The 23,855-nt window shown below is 42.6% G+C and overlaps 1 protein-coding gene across 1 annotated transcript in view; it reads left to right on the top strand.

The window, feature by feature from the left end:
* Positions 1 to 18,553, top strand: part of LOC137380649 (serine/threonine-protein kinase 31-like) — a 134,968-nt gene extending 116,415 nt beyond the window's left edge. Inside the window, exons 24-26 of the mRNA XM_068052817.1 lie at positions 10,295 to 10,420; positions 12,467 to 12,535; positions 17,479 to 18,553. Coding sequence (XP_067908918.1) covers positions 10,295 to 10,420; positions 12,467 to 12,535; positions 17,479 to 17,697 — 414 coding nt within the window. The 3' untranslated portion in view covers positions 17,698 to 18,553. The remainder of the gene's footprint in view (positions 1 to 10,294; positions 10,421 to 12,466; positions 12,536 to 17,478) is intronic.
* The last annotated feature ends 5,302 nt before the right edge of the window (positions 18,554 to 23,855 follow it).

Below are 23,855 nucleotides of genomic sequence, written 5' to 3'. Positions count from 1 at the left end.
GTTTTGGGGGACTATCCAATGTAGCCCCCTAACAGTTCTGTTCTCATGAAGTAGCATTAATATCGGCTTACCTTGAGCAATGTCAGCGATCCATGTGGATGTGTGTCAGCCTTGGCACAATGGTATAACTTACACTTCTGAGTCAGAAGGTTATGGGTTCAAACACCAATAAATATACTTGAGCATGTAATTTCAGCTAAAACATCAGTGCAATAATGCTCGAGGTGCTGTTAAACCAAAACTTTGAATCAAGGCCCTGATTTTTCCCCTCAGATGGACATGTAAGGTTCTGGGACACTATTCAAAATGGATCAGGGGAGTTTTTCCAGAGTAATATTTATCCCTTAAGCAACATCATTGCTTATATCCTTTCACATTTCTAATATTTGCCAGTTCCGAAGAAGGGTCACTGACCCGAAACATTAACTCTGCTTCTCTTTCCACAGATGCTGCCAGACCTGCTGAGTGAATCCAGCATTTCTTGTTTTTGTTTCATTAAAACATTATCTGCTCACTTAATTTGTTGCTGTTTGTTGGATCTTGACTGCTGCATTTGCTAACAGTGCAACAGTTACTATGTTTCAAAAGTACTTCATTGGCCGCAAAGTGCTTTGGGACATTCTGAGGACATAAAAGGTGTTAGATAGGTACAAGTTACTTCTTTTGTCTACACTATATCTTATTGAAAAATGTTAAAATTTTATGCACTTCATGTCTATAAAACCTTCATTATACTTTGGTGTCAACTTTTTTCATCGTAAGTTCCCCTGTCCACATTTATGATAAGTTTTCACTCTGTAGTTGTACAACTTGGCCACTTGGTTGCACTGCATCATCTTTTCCTCAGTTTTTCACTATCATTTTATTCTCAATCTGAAATTTTTAAGGTCCAAAACAAGGTCCTAAAGTAAATCAAGAAATATGTTAAATCCACTAAATTGTCTATTTTGAGGCTTTTAATGACTTCATTAAAGTTATTGCTTGAAGGCTTCAGTCTCACCCAAAAGCCTGAACTTGAACTTAATACTTTTCCTCAGAGCTGTACTTCTGTGAAGTGAATGCAAGTGGTGCAGTCTGAGTATCTACAGAGTACCTAACTTCCCTGGGTACATTAGTAACCTCAGTCAGCTGTACTTATGGAATATTTTTCTGTAATTTCCAGTAGTTTCTACTCAGTTAGCAACATAGAAACATGAACAAAGGAACGGGAGAAGGCCAATTAGCCACTCAAGCCTGTTCTGCCATCCAATTAGATCATGGCTGACCTGTGACACAGTCCATCTACTCACCTTTACCCAATATTCCTCAATACCTTTGTTAAACAGAAATCGATAAACCTAAGATTTAAAGTTAACAATTGACCCAGCATCAATTGCTATTTGTAAAAGAGAGTTTCAAACTTCTACCATCCTTTGCACGTAGAAGTGTTTCCTAACTTCATACCTGAAAGGTCTGGTTCCAACTTTTAAGCTATTTCTCACATGTCTACCCTATCAATTTCCCTTAATATCTTGAACACTTGATCAGATCGCCCCTTAACCTTTGAAATTCCAGGGAATACAACCCTAGTTTGTGTAATTTACTCCTTGGAGTCCAGCTATCCTCCAAAGCCAATATATTTTTCTGAACTTGTGATGCCCGGAACTGCTTACAGTACTCCACGTGTGGTCTAACCAAAGCTTTGTTTAGCTATAATATAACTTCTACCCCCTTGTGTTCTAGTGCTCTAGATATAAAGGCCAGCATTCTATTAGCATTTTTTTGTTATTTTCTGTATCTGGCCATGACATTTAACAATCTATGTTCCTGAACCCTTAAGTCTCTTTGGACCTCCACTGCTCCTAGTTTTTCACCATTTAGTACGTACTCTGATGTATTCATTTTTAGGTCCAAAGTGGATGACCTCACAATTGCCTATATTGAAATGCATTTGCCACAGTTTTGCCCATTCACTTAGTCTGTTAATATCTCTTTGTAATGTTATGCTTCCATCTACACTGCTTGCAGTGCCATCTATCTTTGTGTCATGTGCAAACCTGAATATGTGGCTCTCTGTCCCACCATCTAAGTCATTAATAAATGCAATGAACAGTTGAGGCCCCAACACAGATCCCTGAGATCCACCACTTGTCACATCCTGCCATTAGCTTCCCATTATTCCTAATCTCTGTCACCTAGTGCTCAGCCAATTTGCTAACCATGTCAATAATTTGCCTTCAATTCCATGAACTTCAACTTGAGCCAACAGTGTTTTATCAGGGACTTTATCAAATGCCTTCGAGAAGTCCAAATAAACAACATCCATAGGCATCCCCTGTACACTACTTTAGTCACTTTTTTTATTTGTTCATGGGATATGGGCACTGTTGGCAAGGTTAATGTCCATCTCTAATTGCCCTTAAGAAATTGATGGTGAGCCATCTTCTTGAACAACTACAATCCATGTGGTGAAGGTATTCTCACAGTGCTCTTAGGTAGGAGTTTATTTATTTATTTCGAGATACAGCACTGAAACAGGCCCTTCAGCCCACCGAGTCTGTGCCGACCATCAACCACCCATTTATACTAACCCTACACTAATCCCATATTTCTACCACATCCCCACCTTTCCTATATTCCCCTACCACCTACCTATACTAGGGGCAATTTATAATGGCCAATTTACCTATCAACCTGCAAGTCTTTGGCTGTGGGAGGAAACCGGAGCACCTGGCGAAAACCCAAGCGGTTCACAGGGAGAACTTGCAAACTCCGCACAGGCAGTACCCAGAATTGAACCCGGGTCGCTGGAGCTGTGAGGCTGCGGTGCTAACCACTGCGCCACTGTGCCGCCCGAGTTCTAGGATTTTGACCCAGCGATGGGGGAACGGCGATGTGTTTTCAAGTCAGGATGATCTATGACTTAGAGGGAAACTTGCAGTTGGTGGTGTTCCCATGCACTTGTTGCCTTCGTCCTTCTAGGTGATAGAGGCCATGGGCTTGAATGGTGCTGTTGAAGACTTGACAAGGCTTACTGCATTGTGTATTATCGATGGTATTCCCTGCAGCCACTGTGCTCCAGTGCTGGAGGGAGTGAATGCTTAAAGTGTAGATGGGGTGCCGATTAAGCAGACTGCTTTGCATTGTTCTTCTGATGTTGGAGCTGCACTCATCCAGGCAAGTGGATAGTATTCCATCACAGTCCTGACTTGTGCCTTTTATATGGTGGAAAGAATTTGGGGAGTCAGGAGGTGAGTCACTCGTCACAGAATAACCAGCCTCTGACCTGCTGTTGTAGCCGCATTATAGAGTCATAGAGTTATACAGCACAGAAACAGGCCCTTCGGCCCATCATGGCTGTGCTGGCCATCAAGCACCTATTTATTCTAATCCCATTTTCCGGCACTTGGCCCGTAACCTTGTATGTTATGGCGTTTCAAGTGCTCATCTAAATACTTCTTAAATGTTGTGAGGGTTCCTGCCTCTACCACCCCTTCAGATAGTGCATTCCAAATTCCAACCACCCTCTGGGTGAAAAAACTTTTCCTCAAATCCCCTCTAAACCTCCTGCCCCTTACCTTAAATCTATGCCCCTGGTTATTGCTAAGGAAAAATGTTTCTTCCTATCTATCCTATCAATGCCCCTCATAATTTTGTATACCTCAATCAGGTCCCCCCTCAGCCTTCTCTGCTCTAAGGAAAACAACCCTAGCCTATCCAGTCTCTCTTCATAGCTGAAATGCTCCAACCCAGGCAACATCCTGGTGAATGTCCTCTGCACCGTCTCCAGTGCAAACACATCCTTCCTATAGTGTGGGGACCAGAACAAAGCCATGCTGACTATCCCTGATTAATCCCTGCCTTTCCAAGTGGAGATTAATCCTGCCCCTCAGAATTCTTTCCAATAGTTTCCCTACCACTGATGGTAGACTCACTAACCTGTAACTACCTGGTTTACCCCTGCTACCCTTCTTGAATAATGGTACCACATTCGCTGTCCTCCAGTCCTCTGGTGCCTCTCCTGTGGCCAGAGAGGATTTTAAAATTTGTGTCCGAGCCCCTGCTATCTCCTCCCTTGCCTCACATAACAGCCTGGGATATATCTCATCTGGGCCTGAGGATTTATCCACTTTTAAGCCCGCTAAAACAGCAAATACTTCCTCACTTTCAGTGCTAATTTGTTCAAGTATATCACAGTCCCCCTCCCAGATCTCTACACCTACATCGTCTTTCTCCATAGTGAACATAGATGAAAAGTAATCATTTAAAACCTCACCTATGTCCTCCGGCTCCACACACAGATTGCCACTTTGGTCCCTAATGGGCCCTACTCTTTCCCTGCTTATCCTTTGCCCTTAATATACTTATAAAACGCCTTGGGATTTTCCTTTATCTTGCCCGCCAGTGTTTTTTCATGTCCCCTCTTCGCTCTCCTAATTACTTTTTTTAAGTACCCTCCCTACTGTTTCTATACTCCTCTAGGGCCTCTGCTGTTTTCAGTGCTTTGAATCTGCCATAAGTCTCCTTTTTTTTCCCTCATCCAATCCTCCATATTCCATGACATCCAGGGTTCCTTGGAATTTTTGGTCCTACTCTTCATCTTTATGTTATATATGTGACTGGTCCCGTTGAGTTTCTTGTCAACGGTTATCCCCAAGATGTTGATGGTGAGGGAATTAGGCAATGGTAATGCTGTTGAATGTCAAGAGGAAGTGGTTAGACTCTCACATGATGGAGAAGGTCATTGTCTAGAATGTGTAGTGCGAATGCTACTTGCCTCTTGTTCGGGTCTTGCTGCATTCGGGCACGAACTGCTTCGTTATCCAAGGAATTCAGAATGGAACTGAATTCTACAATCTTTAGCGAACATCCCTACTTCTGGCCTTATAATGAAGGGACAGTCATTAATGAAGCAGCTGAAGAAGCTTGGGCCTAGCCCTGAGGAACTCCTGTAGCGATGTCCTAGGATTGAGATGATTGGCCTCCAACAGCCACAACTGTCTTCCTTTTGTGCTAGGTATGACTATAACCAGTGGAGAGTGCTCCTTGATGACACATTCAGTCTTGATGTCAAGGGCAGTCACTATTACCTAACCTCTGGAATTTAGCTCATTTATCTATGTTTGGACCAAGGCTATAATGAGGTCTGGAGCTGAGTTATCCTAGTGAAACCCAAACTGAGCATCAGTGAGCAGGATGTTGGTGAGTAAGTGCGGCTTGGTAGCACTGTTGACGGCATCTTTCATCACTTCACTGACGCTTGAGAGTTGGCTGATTGGGTGGTATTTGGCTGAATTGGATTTGTCCTGCTTTTAGTGGATGCAACATACCTGTGCAGTTTTTCCATATTGTCAGGTAAGGTACCAGCATTGTAGCTGTATTTGAGCAGATTGGCCACAGGCACAGCTAACTTTGGAGCACAAGTCTTCAGGTGCCTAGCCACAGTAGCCCCAGCAGGAGGAGAGAAAGCAACAGCACTGCACTGATGAAGAGGCCTCATCACTTGATCTGATACTTGCAGCCACTAGCACTCTCATTGCACAAAGCTTGCTCTCTCGGCAGCCTCTGCTCCATTTCCATGTCGTGCTGCAGACCCAGAGGCACTGGCCCTGCTGCCCCATACCTGTTACAGCCTTTGTGTGTACAAGTCACCTAATCCTCTGCTTTTCCAATGAGGATGCAGCAACACTCCCTGCCAAATCCAGGAACTTACCAAAACACCTCCAAAAACACACCAGAGCACTTTCAGACAGTTTGCAATAACAAATATTATTCAAAATTGCTTTACCTTCAAGTTGGGTGCCTGGCCCTTTAAATAACACTAGTGCTGGGCCCGTTTTGAAGCTCAATACTTGATCTTTGTTGAATCACGTACAAATTTGTTGAATGTGTGGTCCAAATTTGGAAAATGGATGCCATATCAGCCACTATAGCTGTGTGATGTCAAGATAGGACCAGTTCAGTTGCTTCTCAAGATGGTGCGTCACATGGGTGACACCCAAGTGGCTGGTAGTGCAGCGCACACCCCCAGGAGGCAATCAGTTTCCAATGCCATACATATGAAATTTGTTCCTCAGGAATCCACCAGTGAGTGAAATATCACATTCCACTCCCCGTTGTGTCAAATCTCAGGTTTGCCCTCCACACTAGCAGCACAAGAATTTCTTAGATTTGGCATAAAATTCCAGATTCTACTGCAGTACTGTTAAGCTTGAAGACCCCCACCCCAATTCTACCAAATCCCAGGAGCATCTCCAGTGCAACCAAAGTCCTGGACTCCCAAGGACAACTGAACTCCATTTCCTCCTCCCTGCTAAATACCAGATATACAGCTGTAATTGGGGCATCTTGCTTACTATCTTGATATGTATTATCTGCTTTAAAAAATAAATACAGGGCTAAAAAAAAAGATCAAAAACAAAGGCTACTTACTTGATTTTCATTAAGTAATGGTCAGAGTTGTGAAGTTCAGTCCACAAAGCACCAGTAAAAATCCAGTATACAATTTAATTTTTGAAAGGATTGATTTATTTAGTTACTATAGATCAGTGGCCCTCATGTCATCCCTTAAATTACATGAATACCCCTATTTATTACAAACCAGTGAAGTCTCTTAATTATGAGCAATGCAACAGACATCATTGTGTTTGTGTATAATAAATAACGTTTCATGTCTTGCAAAAAGTTTTTAAGTATAGATTCCTGTTTCTACCTTTAGAATAGAAATTGTCTATGCAAACTTGTTTACCTTAATTACACCAGTTATTTAATTACAACATGTGGAAGTCCTGCAGTGTCACCACTAGTAGATCACTATAATTACAGTGTGACCAGTTTACTTAGGTTGCTTAAAGTATAAATGTGGACAAAGAAATTTATAACATGATTTTATGAACAAGGCGAGAATGCATGACTTTAAATTGTGGACTGAATTATCTTTGCAGGCCCTGGTCTGATTATCCCTGTCCTCTAGCCAACCTTTACTTGAAGATGACACTTGGGGCTGAATTTGCAGGGCCCCCCGATGTCTGGAATGGAGGCCGGGGGGGGCCCTGAAAATACTGGCGGCAGGCAGCATGTCAGTTTCAAGACCCTGATCTCGAAACTGGCAATAATCACCAGGTTGGGACAGGAATCCCACTCCTTGTTGAAAGCTGTTGAAAAGCTCATTAAGAGCTTGTTGGTGTTTGAACTTGAAATTTTAAAGGGGAGCACAGGATGCTCATGCCTTCAGAAACAGATCATTTGAGGGGAGGCAGCAACTCCCTGGCCACATAAATGGGTCAACAGGGCAAAGGGGGATTCAGCTGTTAGTAACGGGGTGACCTTGGCGTTGTGCAGATGGCTGGGAGAGTGGGCACTCAGGACACGGGCATTGAACAAGGGTCGGCGCTCCCTGCCCTGGCATCACAGGTGCATAAGAGCAGGGGGCAAGGCTGCCAAGGACAGTTGGGGAGCCACCTGCCCAGAAGGAAAGCTGCAGCTGACAATGGGGGCACGGCTCTCAGATTTTGGACCCAGTGGAGAGGAGGGTCAATGCCCTCTGCAGGAAAGGCCTGCAGCAGCAGGAGGGCACAGGAAAGAAAAGAGGGGCAGGAAGGTCACGGAGGCCATACCTTCACCACAGGATCTACGTCCGAAGATGGAGCTACCTGGAGCTGTCAGAGACCCAGTGCCGCAGGATACTGCATATCTCCAGGCAGATGGTCACAGACATCTGTGACCTCTTCGCCAAAAAGCTCGCAGCATTGGTCGTCATGCCCTGGCAGTAGCTGTCAAAGAAACTGTGACCTTGAACTTCTTCGCTTCTGGCTCCTTCTAAGGATCTGCGGTGAACCTTAGTGACATCAAGCAAGCAGCAACACACCACTGCATCTCGCTGGTCACTGATGCCCTCTTTGCCAGGGCATTGAGTTTTGTTGCTGAATTCCCCAGGTGTGGGACATCATCAATTGCACCCATGTGGCCATTAAGGCACCCAGCGACCAGCCAGTGAGATCCATCAACAGGAAGGGCTGCCACTCCCTCAACATGCAACTGATCTGCGACCACAACAAGAGCTTCCTCCATGTGTGCGCTCACTTTCCTGACAGTTGCCATGACTCCTTCATCCTCCACCTGTCCAGGGTGCGGCAGATCTTCACTTCAACCCCCAAAGTGCATGGATAGATCCTAGGGCACAAGGGACATCCCTTGAAGAGATGGCAACTGACCCCTCTGCAGGAGCCCCAGACAGGCAATACAACCAATGCCACCTGCTCAGTAAGAGAACCATTGAGCAGGCTATCAGGCTTCTGAAGATGCTATTCTGGTGCTTGGAGCAGTTAGGTGGCGCCCTCCAGTACCCTCCTGCAAAGGTCTCCGTCATTGTTGTCTTCTCTTCTCAGGCAGTCCCTCAGGAATGAGGATGACTTTCTTCCATTCTCGGGTTGTGGGTCCTTGGGTGACTGAATAGTCCAATTCTGGATCCGCACACTCTGCCACAGATGGGGCAGGTGGTGTTTGGTGAGGCGAGTGAATGGGATGCTCGAAATTCCGAATGCTCCTTCCGCTGTTTGCACTTGGTCGCTGCCTGGGCATTTCGCCATGGTTTGAACTGGCTAGCATCTTCGTGGATGCTTCTTCTCCATTTTGGATGGTCTCAGGCAAGAGATTCCCATGAATCAGTGAAAATATCACATTTTTTCAGGGTCATTGTGGTGGTCTGCTGAGCTCTCCATTACATGGCCCTCCAGAGAGGTGTGGACCTTGAGGGCAATGAGGCCCTGGAAGGAGAGAGCTCATCGGGGGTGAAGCAGAAGGAGGAGGTGACTTTGAACAGAGAAGTGCCCTTGCTCTTCCCTCTCCAGGAAGAGGACGCCCCTCCTGTCTCTCACAGCGTCCAGCATTAGATCCAGGTTGGCATCGATGAAGCGTGGAACTGCCCTGCCCTGGGTGCCAGGCCTCCAGCCCCCTTTGATATTATACTTCCCTCTGGTGCATTGGAAGGCTTTGGCAGCTCTCGCCCTCAGGGCAACCAGCAACCTCAGTGATGGCTGCTGTGGGAGTCTGAATGAGTCCTACACTTCATCTGACCCACCTTTGTTCCCACAGTCCCCCCTCCCAGTGGCTCTAAGTGGACAGGAAATCTATCTCCTTACCAATTAAGGGCTTCCCCATGCAAAAATCTGAACTTTAATAGGTTCTCGCCAGAGGTGAGTTTCTGACCCAAAAACAGACCCGGCTTCTGTTTCCTGCCTCCGTGGTGAAAGTTCAGCCCTTGGTCTTGACTCCCTATATACAACACCATGGAAGGTTGACTAGTGTATGTTTTGCATATAGCAATCACTTGCTGTTGTCATACTATTTCCATCACATTTGGTTGCTGTATTTTTATTAGGAAAAAGCATGGAAATGCAGCTAAGTGGACTTAACTCATTCAAAGAGCCAGAGCATGTACTCTGGGCCAAATTGGCCTCATGGCTTCTGTAAAGGTCTGGTATACAAGAAGCCAGTAGGAGAGTGAGTTAAGACTAGATGGCTCATGCAGAGGAAAATTCCACCATAGACTGGTCTGCTTCAATACTGTGACATTCTGTGATTTGGACTGAGTTTGTTGGCAGTGGACAAAGTGAATGTTGACAATCAGGATGTTATCTGCGATATTTATAGTACTGGAGTTTTAATAACTTTGTCTATCTACCTATTTATCCTCTTGTCTCTCAACTTGGAAATATATTGCCACAGCTTCACTGTCGCTAGATCAAAATCCTGGATATCCCTCCCTAACAACACTTTGGGTGTACTTACACCACATAGACTGGAGCGGTTCAGCTCACCACCACCTTCGAAGGGCAATTAGGGACCGACAATAAATGCTGACATTGCCAGTGGTGCCCATATCTCGTGAATGAATTAAAAAGAACTACATCTGGTGAAACTTGTTTTCCTGGAGTCAATTCAGAAATGGCCAATTTTGGATTTTTGTTGTGGCAACAAGTTCAATTTCTGACCAATTTGACTTCCATTTGTCACTATAAACAAGTTAATATAAATTTCAGCAGTAAGGAATTGTTGTGTGTTGCTATAGATTGAAAAACGTATAAACTTCACTTAACGGAGCAAAGAAATAAATCTTTTGTGAAGAGTTAAGTACCTATTCCAAAAAGAGAAAGACTTGCATTTATATAGCGCCTTTCATGACCTCAGGATGTTCCAAAGCACTTTACAGCCAATGAAAAGCTCATGAACTGTAGTCACTATCGTAATGTAGGAATGTAATGTAATTGAAATGTGATGTATTCCATAAATGTAACCACATTTTTTACATATGTAGGATCAGCGTAATATTGTTAGCTGGATGGTAGCAGATAAACTAGATCTTGTAGCCCCGGAAGTCAGAAGTGGCCAATCTGCTGTCCCTGCAACTGATGTTTTTGCTTATGGATGCCTGCTTTTGTGGGTATGTTCTAATTGATATTAAATGTAATGAATTTGTAAAGGATATGTCTTGCCTGACCAACCATGATTGATTTTTTTTTGAAAAGGTGACTAAAATAATGGTTATGGGAATATCTATGGCTGTTATTGATATGGACTCCCAGAAGGCATTTGATAAAAGTTCCTCGTAAGAGACTGTTAGCTAAAGTTGAAGCCCATGGAATTGAAGGCAACTTGTTGACCTGGTTCGGTGATTGGCTGAGCAGCAGGAGACAGAGATTGGGTTAATGGGCATCCCACTGATTTGTGTTGGGCTTCAACTATTCACTGTATTTATTAATGGCTGATGGCAGGATAGGGTGTCACATATCTAAGTTTGTCAATGATCCAAAGATAGGTGACATTATAAGCAGTGTGGATGGCACCATAAAAGTACAAAGAAATATCGATAGTAAGTGGTGAAAAGCTAGAAGCAGTAGAGGTCCAAAGAGACTTGGGGTTCCAATTACATAGATCATTAAAATGTCATTGACAAGTACAAAAAAAAAGTCAAAAATGCTAATGAATGCTGGCTTTTCTATCTAGAGGACTAAAATACAAGGGGGTAGAAGTCATGATACAGCTATGCAAAGACCACACCTGGAGTTTTGCGTTCAGTTCTGGGCACCACACGTTAGGAAGGATATGTTGCTCTTGCAGGGAGTGCAGCATAGATTTAGCAGAATGATACTTAGACTCCAACGGTTAAATTATGAGAGTACACAAACTAGGGTTGTATTCCCTAGAATTTAGAAGATTAAAATGTGATTTGACTGAAGTTTTCAAGATATTCAGGAGAGCTGATTGGGTGGATAGAGAGAAATTATAGGGGATGTAGCCTGAAAATTAGAGCCAGGTCTTTCAGGAGTGAAGTTAGGAAACACTTCTACATGCAAAGGGTGGTGGAAGTTTGAAACTCTCTTCAGCAAACGGCAGTCGATGCTGGATCAGTTCTTATTTTTAAATCTGTGATTAATAGATTTCTGTTAACCAAAGCTATTAAGAGATATGGGGCAAAAGCAGGTATACGGAGATAGGTCACAGATCAGCCATGGTCTCACTGAATGGCAAAACAGGCCGGAGGGGCCAAGTGGCCTACTCATCTTCCTAGGTTCCTAATTAATGGGAGGACAAAATGCTTAAATTTGAAACTGTTATATTATGTAAGATTTAGGTTTGGTCAGAGATACCCAAAGAAGGGGGTTGAGCTCATACTGTGATTTTAAGGTAGTTTATTAAGAAGCAACAGCTTAAATATAACACATATTTAGAGGCAGCAGTTTAAATATAATGATGCAAAAGCTAAGTAGGCAGCAAAGACTTTCAACCCGTAATAGTTGAGAACGGTCTACCTATCGGTCTCCGATCGGATGAACAGATGGGGAAAGAAGGCCGTGCTGATCTCCGTAGTTGAAGGTGACAGTCTCCTCAGAACAGTTTACTGGTCCCGGATTGGACGAATGAATGGAGGAACCAAATGATGCTGATCTCCGTAGCTGGCGGTGACAGTCTCTTCTGCTCTCAGTCTTCTTGAGCTAGCCAGGGGGTTAGGCTGGAGTCAGCATAGATCCACCTTGAGAAGCTTTTTTCTATCTGACAAAGACTATTTCCTTTCCAAGCATCTGTTTATATACTTTATTTCTAAGGACTCGTGGTTGTCACATTTCAATCACTTATTCAGTCGTCCATTTAGCAAGGGACAGATATTCCGTCCGGTGCCCATGAAATCATCTCATGGCTCATCGCTTGCTCGACCATCCTGTTTAACCTTTGCTCAGACAGTTGATTTAGATATGGGTCATGAGATCCCATCTTATCAGGCTTTCGGAATGTCCTGTTTCAGAGCCTGTGCTGGAGTCATGTCCTTGGCAAACATAACAGGCCTACGCTGTCCTGTGTCTGTCAGCCCAGCTATAGAATCTTTCTTGAGAGAGAGAGAGAGAACTTTTTATAATCTTCAATAAATTTTCTTAAGATTTTATAAGGTTATTAGTTAGCCATTTCTTACAATTGTTTCATACGTTTGCAGTTGAATTTCCCCAAGAATGACTTCACAGTAAACCCTGGTGGAACTCCAGATCTTAGTGAGCTAAGTATGGTAAGCAAATTTGTAGCTAATAAGGTTTGGTTTCAATTCATAACTTTTTTACAGTCTTCAAGAGTTGACTCATGCCTCATCAGTCTTTTCTCCACTACAAGCAAGTTTATTTCTATGAAGCTATATTTCCACATTGACCAGGTTGTAGAATTTGTTGCTATTTATACTCTCTACAGTGCAGTATGACCACAACTGCAGCCAGTCAGCGGAACTTATGTCTTTTGTCAAAATGAGATGAATGTTTATTTCCATCATTATTTTCAATTCATTAATAAATTGTATGAGCCTGTGATTTTGAAACTTGCACACCCTGAGTATTCAATTTACTTAGCTGAAATGGAAAAAAAAATAGTCAATCACAAAGTCATTAGAAAAGCTACAGGATCTCACTGTACATTCCCAAGATTCATTTTAGTGTCTGGTATACCCCCATTTCGGGTGCAGACTAGGCATGACTTCTGGCAGAAACCAGTTCTGATGATTGCTGCCTAGCTTTGGCCTCACTGTATTCTGTAGTTTGGCTTTGATCAGATGTTGGAAGCTCTGTGCTAAGCAAGCATGAATTACATTAAGGTTTTTGAAATGAGGTAGAGAAGACTGCTTCTCCATTTTCCGGCCCACGGATTCGGTGTAGGCCACATTCTGAACTTGCCTAGAAAACCTGGTAGGGAGGAGGCTTGGAGGCGGACTTTTGGTCAGGAGAACGTTTAAAGAGTTCACTGTGGTGCAGGTAACTGGACCCTATCTGGGTTCTTGTAATTTTTTTCCAACTGGCATTTAGTCTTTCATGAGTCACTGTGCCAGTTGTCATTAATTGTTTTTGCTCCCAGCCCTCTTACTAGCACCAGTAAGTTTGCCAATAGACATTCTTTGAGCTGAGGTGCTTGGAAGAAGAGGAAGCTCTACTGAGGGATGACAGGCAGATTGGGCCTGAGAAATTCTCCATGCCAATTCATTAACATTTATACCCCCTGATCTGCAAAGGAGTGAACTTACCAGCTTTGGCAGGTATTATGCTGGTGGTGGCTCCTTTTTCTAAATGAAGCTGCCCAGCAGACCCTGGTGGTATCACTATGGACTAACTCACCCGCCAGCATGATCGAGAGCCAACATTGCTTGACTGGCTGTACCTTTCTGCAGTCTCTGGCATGAGATGACACTAGCATAAGGCTGTCGCATGCAGTGACACGAAGTCAGCTGTGGCCTGAAACTTGGTTCCATCCTCATGTACGCAACAGGCTTGTGCTATGGCTGTACGGAAGGCATTTTGAATATATATAAATTTGATATTTGTTTGAATTAGCTTACCCATAATGTCTTGCACATATACATCCACCTTTTATTGTATTTAGATGAAGAATCTTTTGAAATTTAACGGCCTGTATTTTGTGTCAGGAAGTGCAAGTCAGACAGCAACTTCGGGATACACGCGCAAGCAGTTAAATGTGGAAATCTGGAAGTTGCTGCCTGAGTTACCCTGCTCCTGCACAGGTTGCGATAAAACAATATCTCACCCAGGGACTCAGCATTGAAACACATGAAGGGCATGAAGTTGGAGTGTTTACTCACTAGTTACCCACTAAACATAGCAGAAAACGTTAGGGCTGGCGCATTTAGTAAATGAATTTTTAATGGTTTGATATAATTACTGCCAAACAATGCCTCTGGCCCAGAAAAATTAAGTTTACAAGTGTGGAATCTCACTCCTTCGGAATTTAATTACTGTTGGAGAGTTAAATACTTTTTTTTTACATTTTCTTTGATCTGTTTTATTTCTCTCAATCTCATCTTTTTCCCTCTATTTCACTTGCTGTACATTGCTGCACAGTGGCGCAGTGGTTAGCACCGCAGCCTCACAGCTCCAGCGACCCGGGTTCACTTCTGGGTACTGCCTGTGTGGAGTTTGCAAGTTCTCCCTGTGTCTGCGTGGGTTTCCTCCGGGTGCTCCGGTTTCCTCCCACATGCCAAAGACTTGCTGGTTGATAGGTTAATTGGACATTATAAATTGCCCCGAGTATAGGTAGGTGGTAGGGAAATATAGGGACAGGTGGGGATGTGGTAAGCATATGGAATTAGTGTAGGATTAGTATAAATGGGTGGTTGATGGTCGGCACAGACTCGGTGGGCCGAAGGGCCTGTTTCAGTGCTGTATCTCTAAACTAAACTAAACTAAACATGAATGAAGTTTATTTTAAACTTCCTGGTATACACTCTGCGGGAGTATTTTTAGTGACAGAAATAGGTGGGTTAGGGCCAGGTGTCAGGTTAAAATTTTTTTAAATCTCAAATTCGACTCCAACCCAACCACTTCTGGTTTTAAGGGAAATGGACAACCAGGAGTGGGTTGACTATTTAAATATTATAATGAGTCTGCGTGCCTATTTTCCAGGTTTAACCCGGCAGTTAAAGGTAAGCAAGGACGGCTTTGTGGAAATGGTAATTGCATTTACAGCACTGTTTGTGGACCAGGAGCAGCAAGAGTGCTTCTTCTCAGGCCACTAAGCTTACCTGCTTCCTTGACTCCACCCACGACCCAGACAGGATCCAAGATCCTCGCATTAATCCAGCAGTGGGCTCCCTAATAGCTCGTGGGCTGCCTCCTCCTCTGCACCATTCTTCGCCTGACAGGGAGCCAAGCTTCTGGATGGGGTACCTGCTTGAAAGAAAATCTCCACAGCATGTGGAGAAACTCAGACTTCCAGGTTTCTTGAACAGGTTTCCTTGCACCCACATTCTCCCTCCCCTCCCCCAACACAAAGCCTGCCTCAGTCAAGATTGGGGCCTGCATGTCTCAATGAGGATTCTTCAATCTGATTTGTTGAAGAACCTCGCTGTTGCTTGACCTGTTCACACATGTCACTGGTCCGTTGTAGAGGGTGTTGCACTGGATCGGGGGCCTGATGACAGAACGTTGCTGCTTAAAAACCTGAGAGAAGTCTGTGGGCACCTATCAGCAAGATGAACAGCAAGTACTGTTCCTTCGTTGCTGACTGGAAAATCCAGGCCAGTATATGCATATTAACAATTAATATTGACTGATTTAATGCAAGGGATTTGGAGCTTAATTTTGAAGGGTGGTGGGAGTTAAATTTATCTCTTGAACTGCTCAGTTTCAGCATTTGTCCCTAAGGCAACCCATCTGATCTGATCTGCGCTGTTCTGGAACTGGAAAATGTCATCAACTTTGCTTCCAATTTCCACCCTTCTCTCATCTTCCTACAGTTCCTCTCTGACACCTCCCTTCCCTCCTCGACTTCTCTGCCTCCATATCTGGGGATAGTCTGTTCACTCGTATTTATTATAAGCCCACCAACTCCCACAGCTACCTTGACTACACTCCTCACAGCCTGCCGCCTGTAAGAACTCCAATCCATTCTCCCAGTTTCTCCATCTCCGACGCATCTGTTCTGGTGATGCAACCTTCCAGAACAGTGCATCTGTTATGTCCTTTTTCCTCAACCGAGGATTTTCCCACACAGGTTGACGGGACCCTCGACCGTGTCCGACCCATTTCCCGCACTTCTGCCCTCAACCCTTCCCCTCCCTCCCAGAACCGCGACAGGGTTCCCCTTGTCCTTACTTTCCACCCCACCAGCCTCCACATCCAAAGGATCATCCTCTGCCATTTCCGCCACCTCCAGTGTGATGCCACCACCAAATACATCTTCCCCTCCCCTCCCGCCAGCATTCCGAAGGGACCGTTCCCTCTGCGACACCCTGGTCCACTCTGCCACCCCTGACACCTCAAGCCTTTCCCACAGCACCTTCCCATGCAATCACAGGAGGTGTAATATCTGCCCTTTTACCTCCTCTCTTCTCACCATCCAAGGCCCCAAACACTCCTTCCAGATGAAGCAGTGATTTACTTTTACTTCTTTCAACTTAGTATACTGTATCCACTGCTCACAATGCGGTCTTCTCTACATTGGGGAGACCAAACGCAGATTGGGTGACCACTTTGTAGAACACCTTCGCTCAGTCTGCAAGCATGATCTCGAGCTTCTGGTTGCTTGCCGTTTTAATTCAGCACCTTGTTCAAATGCCCACATTTCTGTCCTCGGTCTGCTGCAATATTCCACATCAGTGTAAGCTAGAGGAACAGCACCTCATCTTCCAATTAGGCAGTCTACAACCTTCGGGTCTCAATATTGAGTTCAATAATTTCAGTCGACCATGAGCCCCATTATTTTTTGTTTATATATATTTAATTTTTTTTAACCATTTGCTGGTCTTAAACTTATTTTTCATGTTTTTGCTTTCATACAGAGCTGTTCATTATTCTGCCATTAGCACTCTATTTAGCACGCCATTTGTATTCTGTTCCATGACATCTGTCATTTAATCTCTCTCCCCTCTGTCCTATCGCAGTCCTTCCTTCTTGTTCTTTCCCCCCCCTCCCCCTTTCAGTTGCTCAAAGACTGTTACATTTCTAACTTTTGCCAGTTCTGATGAAGGGTCACAGACCTGAAATGTTAATTCTGTTTCTCTCTACACAGATGCTGCCAGACCGGCTGAGTATTTCCGGCACTTTCTGTTCTCATTTCAGAGCTCCAGCATCCGCAGTATTTTGCTCAAACTCCATCCTCCCACCCCGCCCACCGTGCCTCCAAGTTCACCAGGACAGTGACCCCTGCTGTGTTCGAACTAATAGGATTGTCACAGTAGCAATGCATGTGAACGGTGCCAGGAATGTCAAATTAACTTTCATTGACCCCAGGCTGTGGTTTCAGATGCCTCGTCTGAAATTGAAAACAATTTACTGCCAGGCCTTTAAAATAAGCTTTGATTAAAAGTGTATTTTAAAATAACTGATACCTAGATCACTTCCTTTGGGGGCAAAGAAATAAAAAAATCCAGAAACATGATACAGTAAGTTAAGAGTATCTGTGGCAGAATTATTTCCTGTTGGTACTGAAAAGTAATTTTTCCTTTTTCTTTTAAAGGATCCTAAACTGCTGAGTCTGGTGTCAAGGTTGATTTCTTTCAATCCTAATGACAGATTGAGAGTGGACCAGATGTTAAAGGAAGACTGCTTCTTGGAGATAAAAACTGCTGACACTATTCACGAAGACGCCAATACTTCTGCATCCAATGAAACAATTGTGGCCAGTGTTTTTGCAGATGAAACCAAATCTGAATTGCTGGGTGAAGCTGCAACATAAAACCTTTCCCAGATTTATCTTTTATAGCTTATTTTCATTAGTTGTGTCAAATACGTTTTGTTGTATTAATACTTCTGGTAATTTCTATAGGGTAGTAATAGAAGAGGAGAACTTTAAAACATGCCTCTCAATGCTCGGTACAACTTTGTGATAGTCTTTTCCATGGATAACAATAGTGGGGTAGAGTTCTTTTCATTGGTACTTTTTTTTTCTCCTGAGGTTACTATTTAATTTGAGAAAAATCTAAGGTTTTTCTTGGAAAGAAAATACTGGAAAAATAAACAGTACTGGAAAATGAACAGTTCAATCTATGTTCATTACTTTTGCCATTTTTTCATTCATAAAATACAATTACTTTATAGAGGAAAGCCAGGTACAAGTTGGACTACTCCTGATGTGGTCTTTTCAGTGATTGGATAAAAGAGCTCATTGATGACCTGTGTACGTCGGCTAGTTGCTGAAGTTGTTTCTGCCAGGGCTACAATCTTTTGTTGTAGAGGTTTGATAAGTGGTGCTTGTCTTTGTTACCAATGAGAAAATTGTATTGTGTGTTGGTTTAATGTGTGTTTTATGTAAGGAGAAAAAACATAGCCTTCAAATATTTGTGAATATGACCAAGGGAGAATTAAAAAAACATAGTGCTCCCACTGTGGCACTCAAGACCTTACTACAAAAGTAAAATCAACTGATAAACATGTACACCTTGCGGAAGAAGAAAGAGGCAAGAAGAAATGCACAACTTTGTTTCAGATGGAAACATAAAAGTCAAACATACTTTCTAGTTTAGTAATACTTGGTCGTGCAATGTGTTGGTCTGTTTTAACAATGTGCTTAATAAAGAATTAAAATTCTCTAACTGCTGTTGTGAACTCAACAATATGGTCACTAACATCTCAAATGTTGGAATGTAGTAAATTAATGGAGAAATTCCTTCAGAACACGTGCCTATTTGAAGTTTCTAAGAGCCATTAGAATGTGATATTTGGTCCAGATTGTAAGGGGATTCTTGAGGGGCAAAAGCATTGTAAGTTTTGAGGCTTTTGAAGGTGGGGAGAAATGCAATAAAACAATGAGATTCAGGAGGATAATTTCCAAATGCAATGATTATCAGCTGAAGACTCTTCCTCTGAGGGTGAAACATTGTGTATAGGGAAGGGTGCGGTATGCATGAATGCTGGGACATGGAATTGGAGATGCAGGGACAAAACCTGTACCTTAATGTCATTCATCTCTGACCACTTTCTTGTATCCTGCACAACCACATCCCATTCCCTCTCCCCTTACACCTCTTTCCTCCTGTGTTTGTCACTAGGAAAACATTCTCCAAATCACTTACAACTGTGCTTTCTAAATCTTAACTGCTTAGCCTTTGGCTCTTCATTCCCCTCTAGTTCTGCAGCACCTTTACTCTCTCTCCCATCCTGGTGGATCTCCATGGTGTGGTCCCCATTTTTGCTTCAAGTCCAGGGGGTACAGACTTGAGGATATCTGGTGTTGTCCAACTGGTTAAGCCATCTTCCACCAGAACTGGCTGGACCACATCAGGCGCTTTTGGGCCTCCCTCTCATACTACATAGAATTACATAGAAATGGACAATTTGGCCCAACTGGTCTATACCAGTATTTATACTCCACACAAGCCTCTACCTCCTCTAAATACCTCTTCCTACCCTGCTCCCATAGCTTCCCTATTCCTTTCTCCTTCATGAATACGTTAAGTCTCCCTTAAGTGTGTTAATGCTGTCTGCTTCAACCACTCCACTGAGTTCCACATTCTCACCACTCTGTGTAAAGAAATTCTTCCATTTGGATGGATTGGGGGGTTATTTTATATTTATGCCCTCTTAGTGTATACTCATCCATAAATGGAAACAGTTTCTCCACATCCATCCTATTAAATCCCTTCATGATTGAGGTATTTCAAATTAAGTCTCCTCATTCTTTGTTTTTCCAGAGAAAAGAGCCCCACACTACTCAATCTTGCCTGATAGTTGAATCCCTTCAATTCTGGTAACGTTCTTGTAAATTTGTTACCTCTGCAAAGTTTGTTAAAGGCTTAATTATTCTTTAAAATTCAGAACACAGTAGACAAGTGCACTAAACGTTAAAGCTTCAGCCACGGCAATTAGATGTTACTGAACATACAAAAATGTACAGTGTCAAGTACACACTAACAGCACATGCTGACTGAACTGCTTCAGTTGATGGACGTTAGGTGTTGGGTGGGGCTAAAATAGTCATGTTGGGGGCTGAGTTATTTGGATCTGAAAAAAATATCCTCACTGTGTCATAAATTAAAACTGTTTTCTGGAGGTTGGACACAGTGGAGGACAGACAGGGAAAAGGAGCACAAGTTTGTCCACTGGGGAAGAAAATCAATTTCCACTGAACTAGCAGCACAAGCCCCAGTGGTGCTAAATTAGAAAGCAGGAGAAGTCTGGTAGCTTGAAAAATATGAATTGCTCAGATGTTAAATGCAGAATATCACAGGTTACTGAAGAGCTGATGCTCACCTTTCACAAATCAGGAGTTTTATGTACTTGGGAAGCTGGGTGACTTTTGCAGGCAATTTTGGCTTTCAAGATGTAACACTATCAAATCATAGAAAATGTTCTCAGGCTAGGAAGATTTCAACCTGTGCTGAATTTAAACTTTATAAACGATTTATCTGAGTGAAGTTCAAGGTGACAGATCATTGAAATGGTATGAGTAGGAGATTTGGTGCTGGATGTTTACCTCAAGAATATATACTTTCATGAAGGATTGACGAGAACCTTGTGTAAGTGGCTGTTTATGCCACTTCCGCCATTTTGGGTTGGAAATTTTGGCAGGAAATCGAGAACTTCTAGTTAGCCTGTTTTACTTCAGTTCTGAAGGAGTAAATGATTCATGTAAAGTGCTGAACTTAACTTGGAGTGTAAATGAGATGCAAGGGGAATGTTAACCTGCTGGGGTAGGAGGGTGTCAGTGTGCATGGAAGGTTAAAATATCAAAAATGGTGGCGTGTTGGGAAGCCAGCAGATACCTGCTGACTTCTACATTTAGCTGGAACGCATTCGTGAGTGTGTGGGAAACCCCCATGGGACAAGAAAGTCTGCTGTTAACATATGCTAAAAGCCAATTGACTGCATCTTTAAGCATGGATTCTGACTTTAACTGCCAGCACACTGTTTTCCAGGCTTCCTAGAACTTAGAAGTTGAGCAAGGTGAGAGGACAGCGGGCATTGACGGTGCTGAGAAGTTGACAGGCTGGAAAGCCTTTAAATACAGAGATATGACAGCTGCTTCTTTGTCTAGGTTGAGTTCTTTTGTTCACAAAACCTGTTCTGAGATTGTACTTTCACTATTTTCAAGGTGATTGCTAAGACTTTGGAGGTCATTTCTGCCACCTTGGAGTTTGCTACCTTTGATCCGCACTTGCAGCTGTCAGCCTTCAGGTCAACATCTCAGCTATGAACTGTTATATATTCAACTTCTTGCAATAAAGTAGAAGTGAATACTACACAGAACCTTATAACTACATAAACTAAGTCATCTATTTTGACTAACATGGTGTCTTTCATTCTACTCATAAGGAAGTTATAGTACTGAACTGTTGCAGACGTTTTAGACTAAATGACTTGTACCGAAGTCCTAAGGCAAAAAACCAGATTGGTATAAGGGAAGTTAGCCTTGCCAAGAGCAGCCATTAAACTAGAGTCCAATATTTGATTCATTATCTGAAAGGCCACCCTTTTGGGAATTTTACAAAAATTGAATTGAACCATTTCTTAGTAAATATTTGATGAAGCAACTGCTTTCGTTCTCCCATATAGGGAAAACAAATGTCCCTTCCTATAATCTTCAAAATACCATTATTGTACAATGGAGTGTGAAAGTTTTCATTATAAACAATTGTGAAATAATAGAGAATGAGAACACTATCTTATTAAGTCTATGGCTGGAATTTTTCTTTGGGCGGGAGGCCCATCCACCAGCTGAAACGTCGATGGCAAGTAACTAAGGAAGTGAGGCACTTGCAATGATCAAAAATCACTCAAACATACTGTTTTTTTGTATTACAATTTTATCACCAAATGCAGCAAAAAGTTGAGTCCACGTGAATATTAGTATTGAGATCATGTGCCCAAGGATGAATCTATTACTCATTTTTTATTTATTACTCATAAATGCAATTAGCCACATCTGGATTCCCAATTAACCACATGTGGTTGATGGTTAATGTATTGGACAACACTGTAGTCGTCAACTATTAATGTATGGGTACTGGCGTCAAGCAGAGTTGAAATGTGTCAAATACATTCCATTTATGGAAATCCCAATGCAAAAACAAAAAACTAAATGCACAATGTTTATCCAAGTATAAAATATTTCCCAGTTATTTAGTTTTAATATTTATCCCATTAAATATAGTCAATTCTCTGCAAAATTTCCTCTATTAACAGCATTTTAAAAGCCTAATAATTTCTGTGTATAATAAATTATTTTGGTGTCTTTTGTTTTCACTCAATGAATTAGTGAGTCAGTAATTAATGGTGTGTGGTACAATGGTTATTGGTAAATTGGTTATTTTTATCTGGAGTTTATTAAAAAGAACCCTGATCTAAATATAGGTTTGAACCAAGAATACATTTGACTGCCTACCACAACTTTAACAAATCTTTCTTCATCTATTTCACAGCGCAAAGAATGATAATGTGGCTTGAAAGTATATTTTCACCTCAGTAAAAATGAAATACTTGATACAGACGATATCAATGGGAAACATTTTGAGAGTTTATATTCTATTGTTATGAGACTTCACACAGTATGCTTGTTGTTAAGTTACATTTTGAAAAGCTTCATTCTGACCTTATTCAGGTATTCATTTTAAGCAATTTAGCAGTTATTCGATGATTTATGTTGCTGGAGGGTGTGGTGTAAATGTCCTCTTCCATTTGTAATGTCAAATTTCTCAAAGCTTTCAATTGATGTAACACGAAAAAGGAACACCATTAGACAATCAAATTATCACATCAATTAGCTCCAGGGATCAACATTCCTCTGTTCACAAAGCTTTACAAAACAGTAGCTATGGTTAAAAAGTAACAATGATAAACAACAACTTGCATTTATAGCGTGGCTTTAATGTAGTAAAAACATCCCAAGGCACTTCACCGGAGCATTATGAGACAAATCTGAAATTGAGCCACATAAAGCATTATTAGGACAGATGACCAAAAGCTTAGAAACATAGAAAATAGGAGCAGGAGTAGGCCATTCGGCCTTTTGAGCCTGCTCCGCCATTCATTATGATCATGGCTGATCATCCAACTCAGTAGCCTGTTCCTGCTTTCGCCCCATACCCTTTGATCCCTTTAGACCCAAGAGCTATATTTAACTCCTTTTTGAAAACATACAATGTTTGGCCTCAACTGCTTTCTGTGGTAGCAAATTCCACAGGCTCACCACTCTCTGGGTGAAGAAATTTCTCCTCATCTCAGTCCTGAAAGGTTTACCCCGTATCCTTAGACAATGACTCTGGGTTTTGGACTCCTCCACCATCGGGAACATCCTTCATGCATCTACCCTGTCAAGTCCTGTTAGAATTTTATAGGTTTCTATGAGATCCCCCCTCACTCTTCTGAACTCCAGCGAATATAATCCTAACTGACTCAATCTCTCCTCACACATCAGTCCTGCCATCCCAGAAATCAGTCTGGTAAACCTTCGCTGCACTCCCTCTATAGCAAGAACATCCTTCCTCCAATAAGGAAACCAAAACTGCACACAATATTCCAGGTGTGACCTCACCTAGGCCCTGTATAATTGCAGCAAGACATCCCTGCTTCTGTACTCGAATCCTCTCGCTATGAAGGCCAACATACCATTTGCCTTTTTTACCGCCTGTTGCACCTACATGCTTTACCTTCAGCGACTGGTGTACGAGAACACCAAGGTCTCGCTGCATATTCCCTTCTCTCAGTTTATAGCCGTTCAGATAATAATCTGCCTTCCTGTTTTTGCTACCAAAATGGATAACCTCACATTTATTCACATTATACTGCATCTGCCATGCATTAGCCCATTCACTCAACTTGTCCAAATCACCCTGAAGCCTCTCTGCATCCTCCTCACAACTCACCCACCCACCCAGTTTTGTGTCATCTGCAAATTTG

The sequence above is a fragment of the Heterodontus francisci genome, chromosome 2, assembly GCF_036365525.1.
Source record: "Heterodontus francisci isolate sHetFra1 chromosome 2, sHetFra1.hap1, whole genome shotgun sequence".
In the NCBI taxonomy this organism is placed as follows: Eukaryota; Metazoa; Chordata; class Chondrichthyes; order Heterodontiformes; family Heterodontidae; genus Heterodontus; species Heterodontus francisci.
The sequence above is the reverse complement of the archived record's forward strand: the minus strand, read 5'-3'. Positions and strand labels throughout refer to the sequence as shown.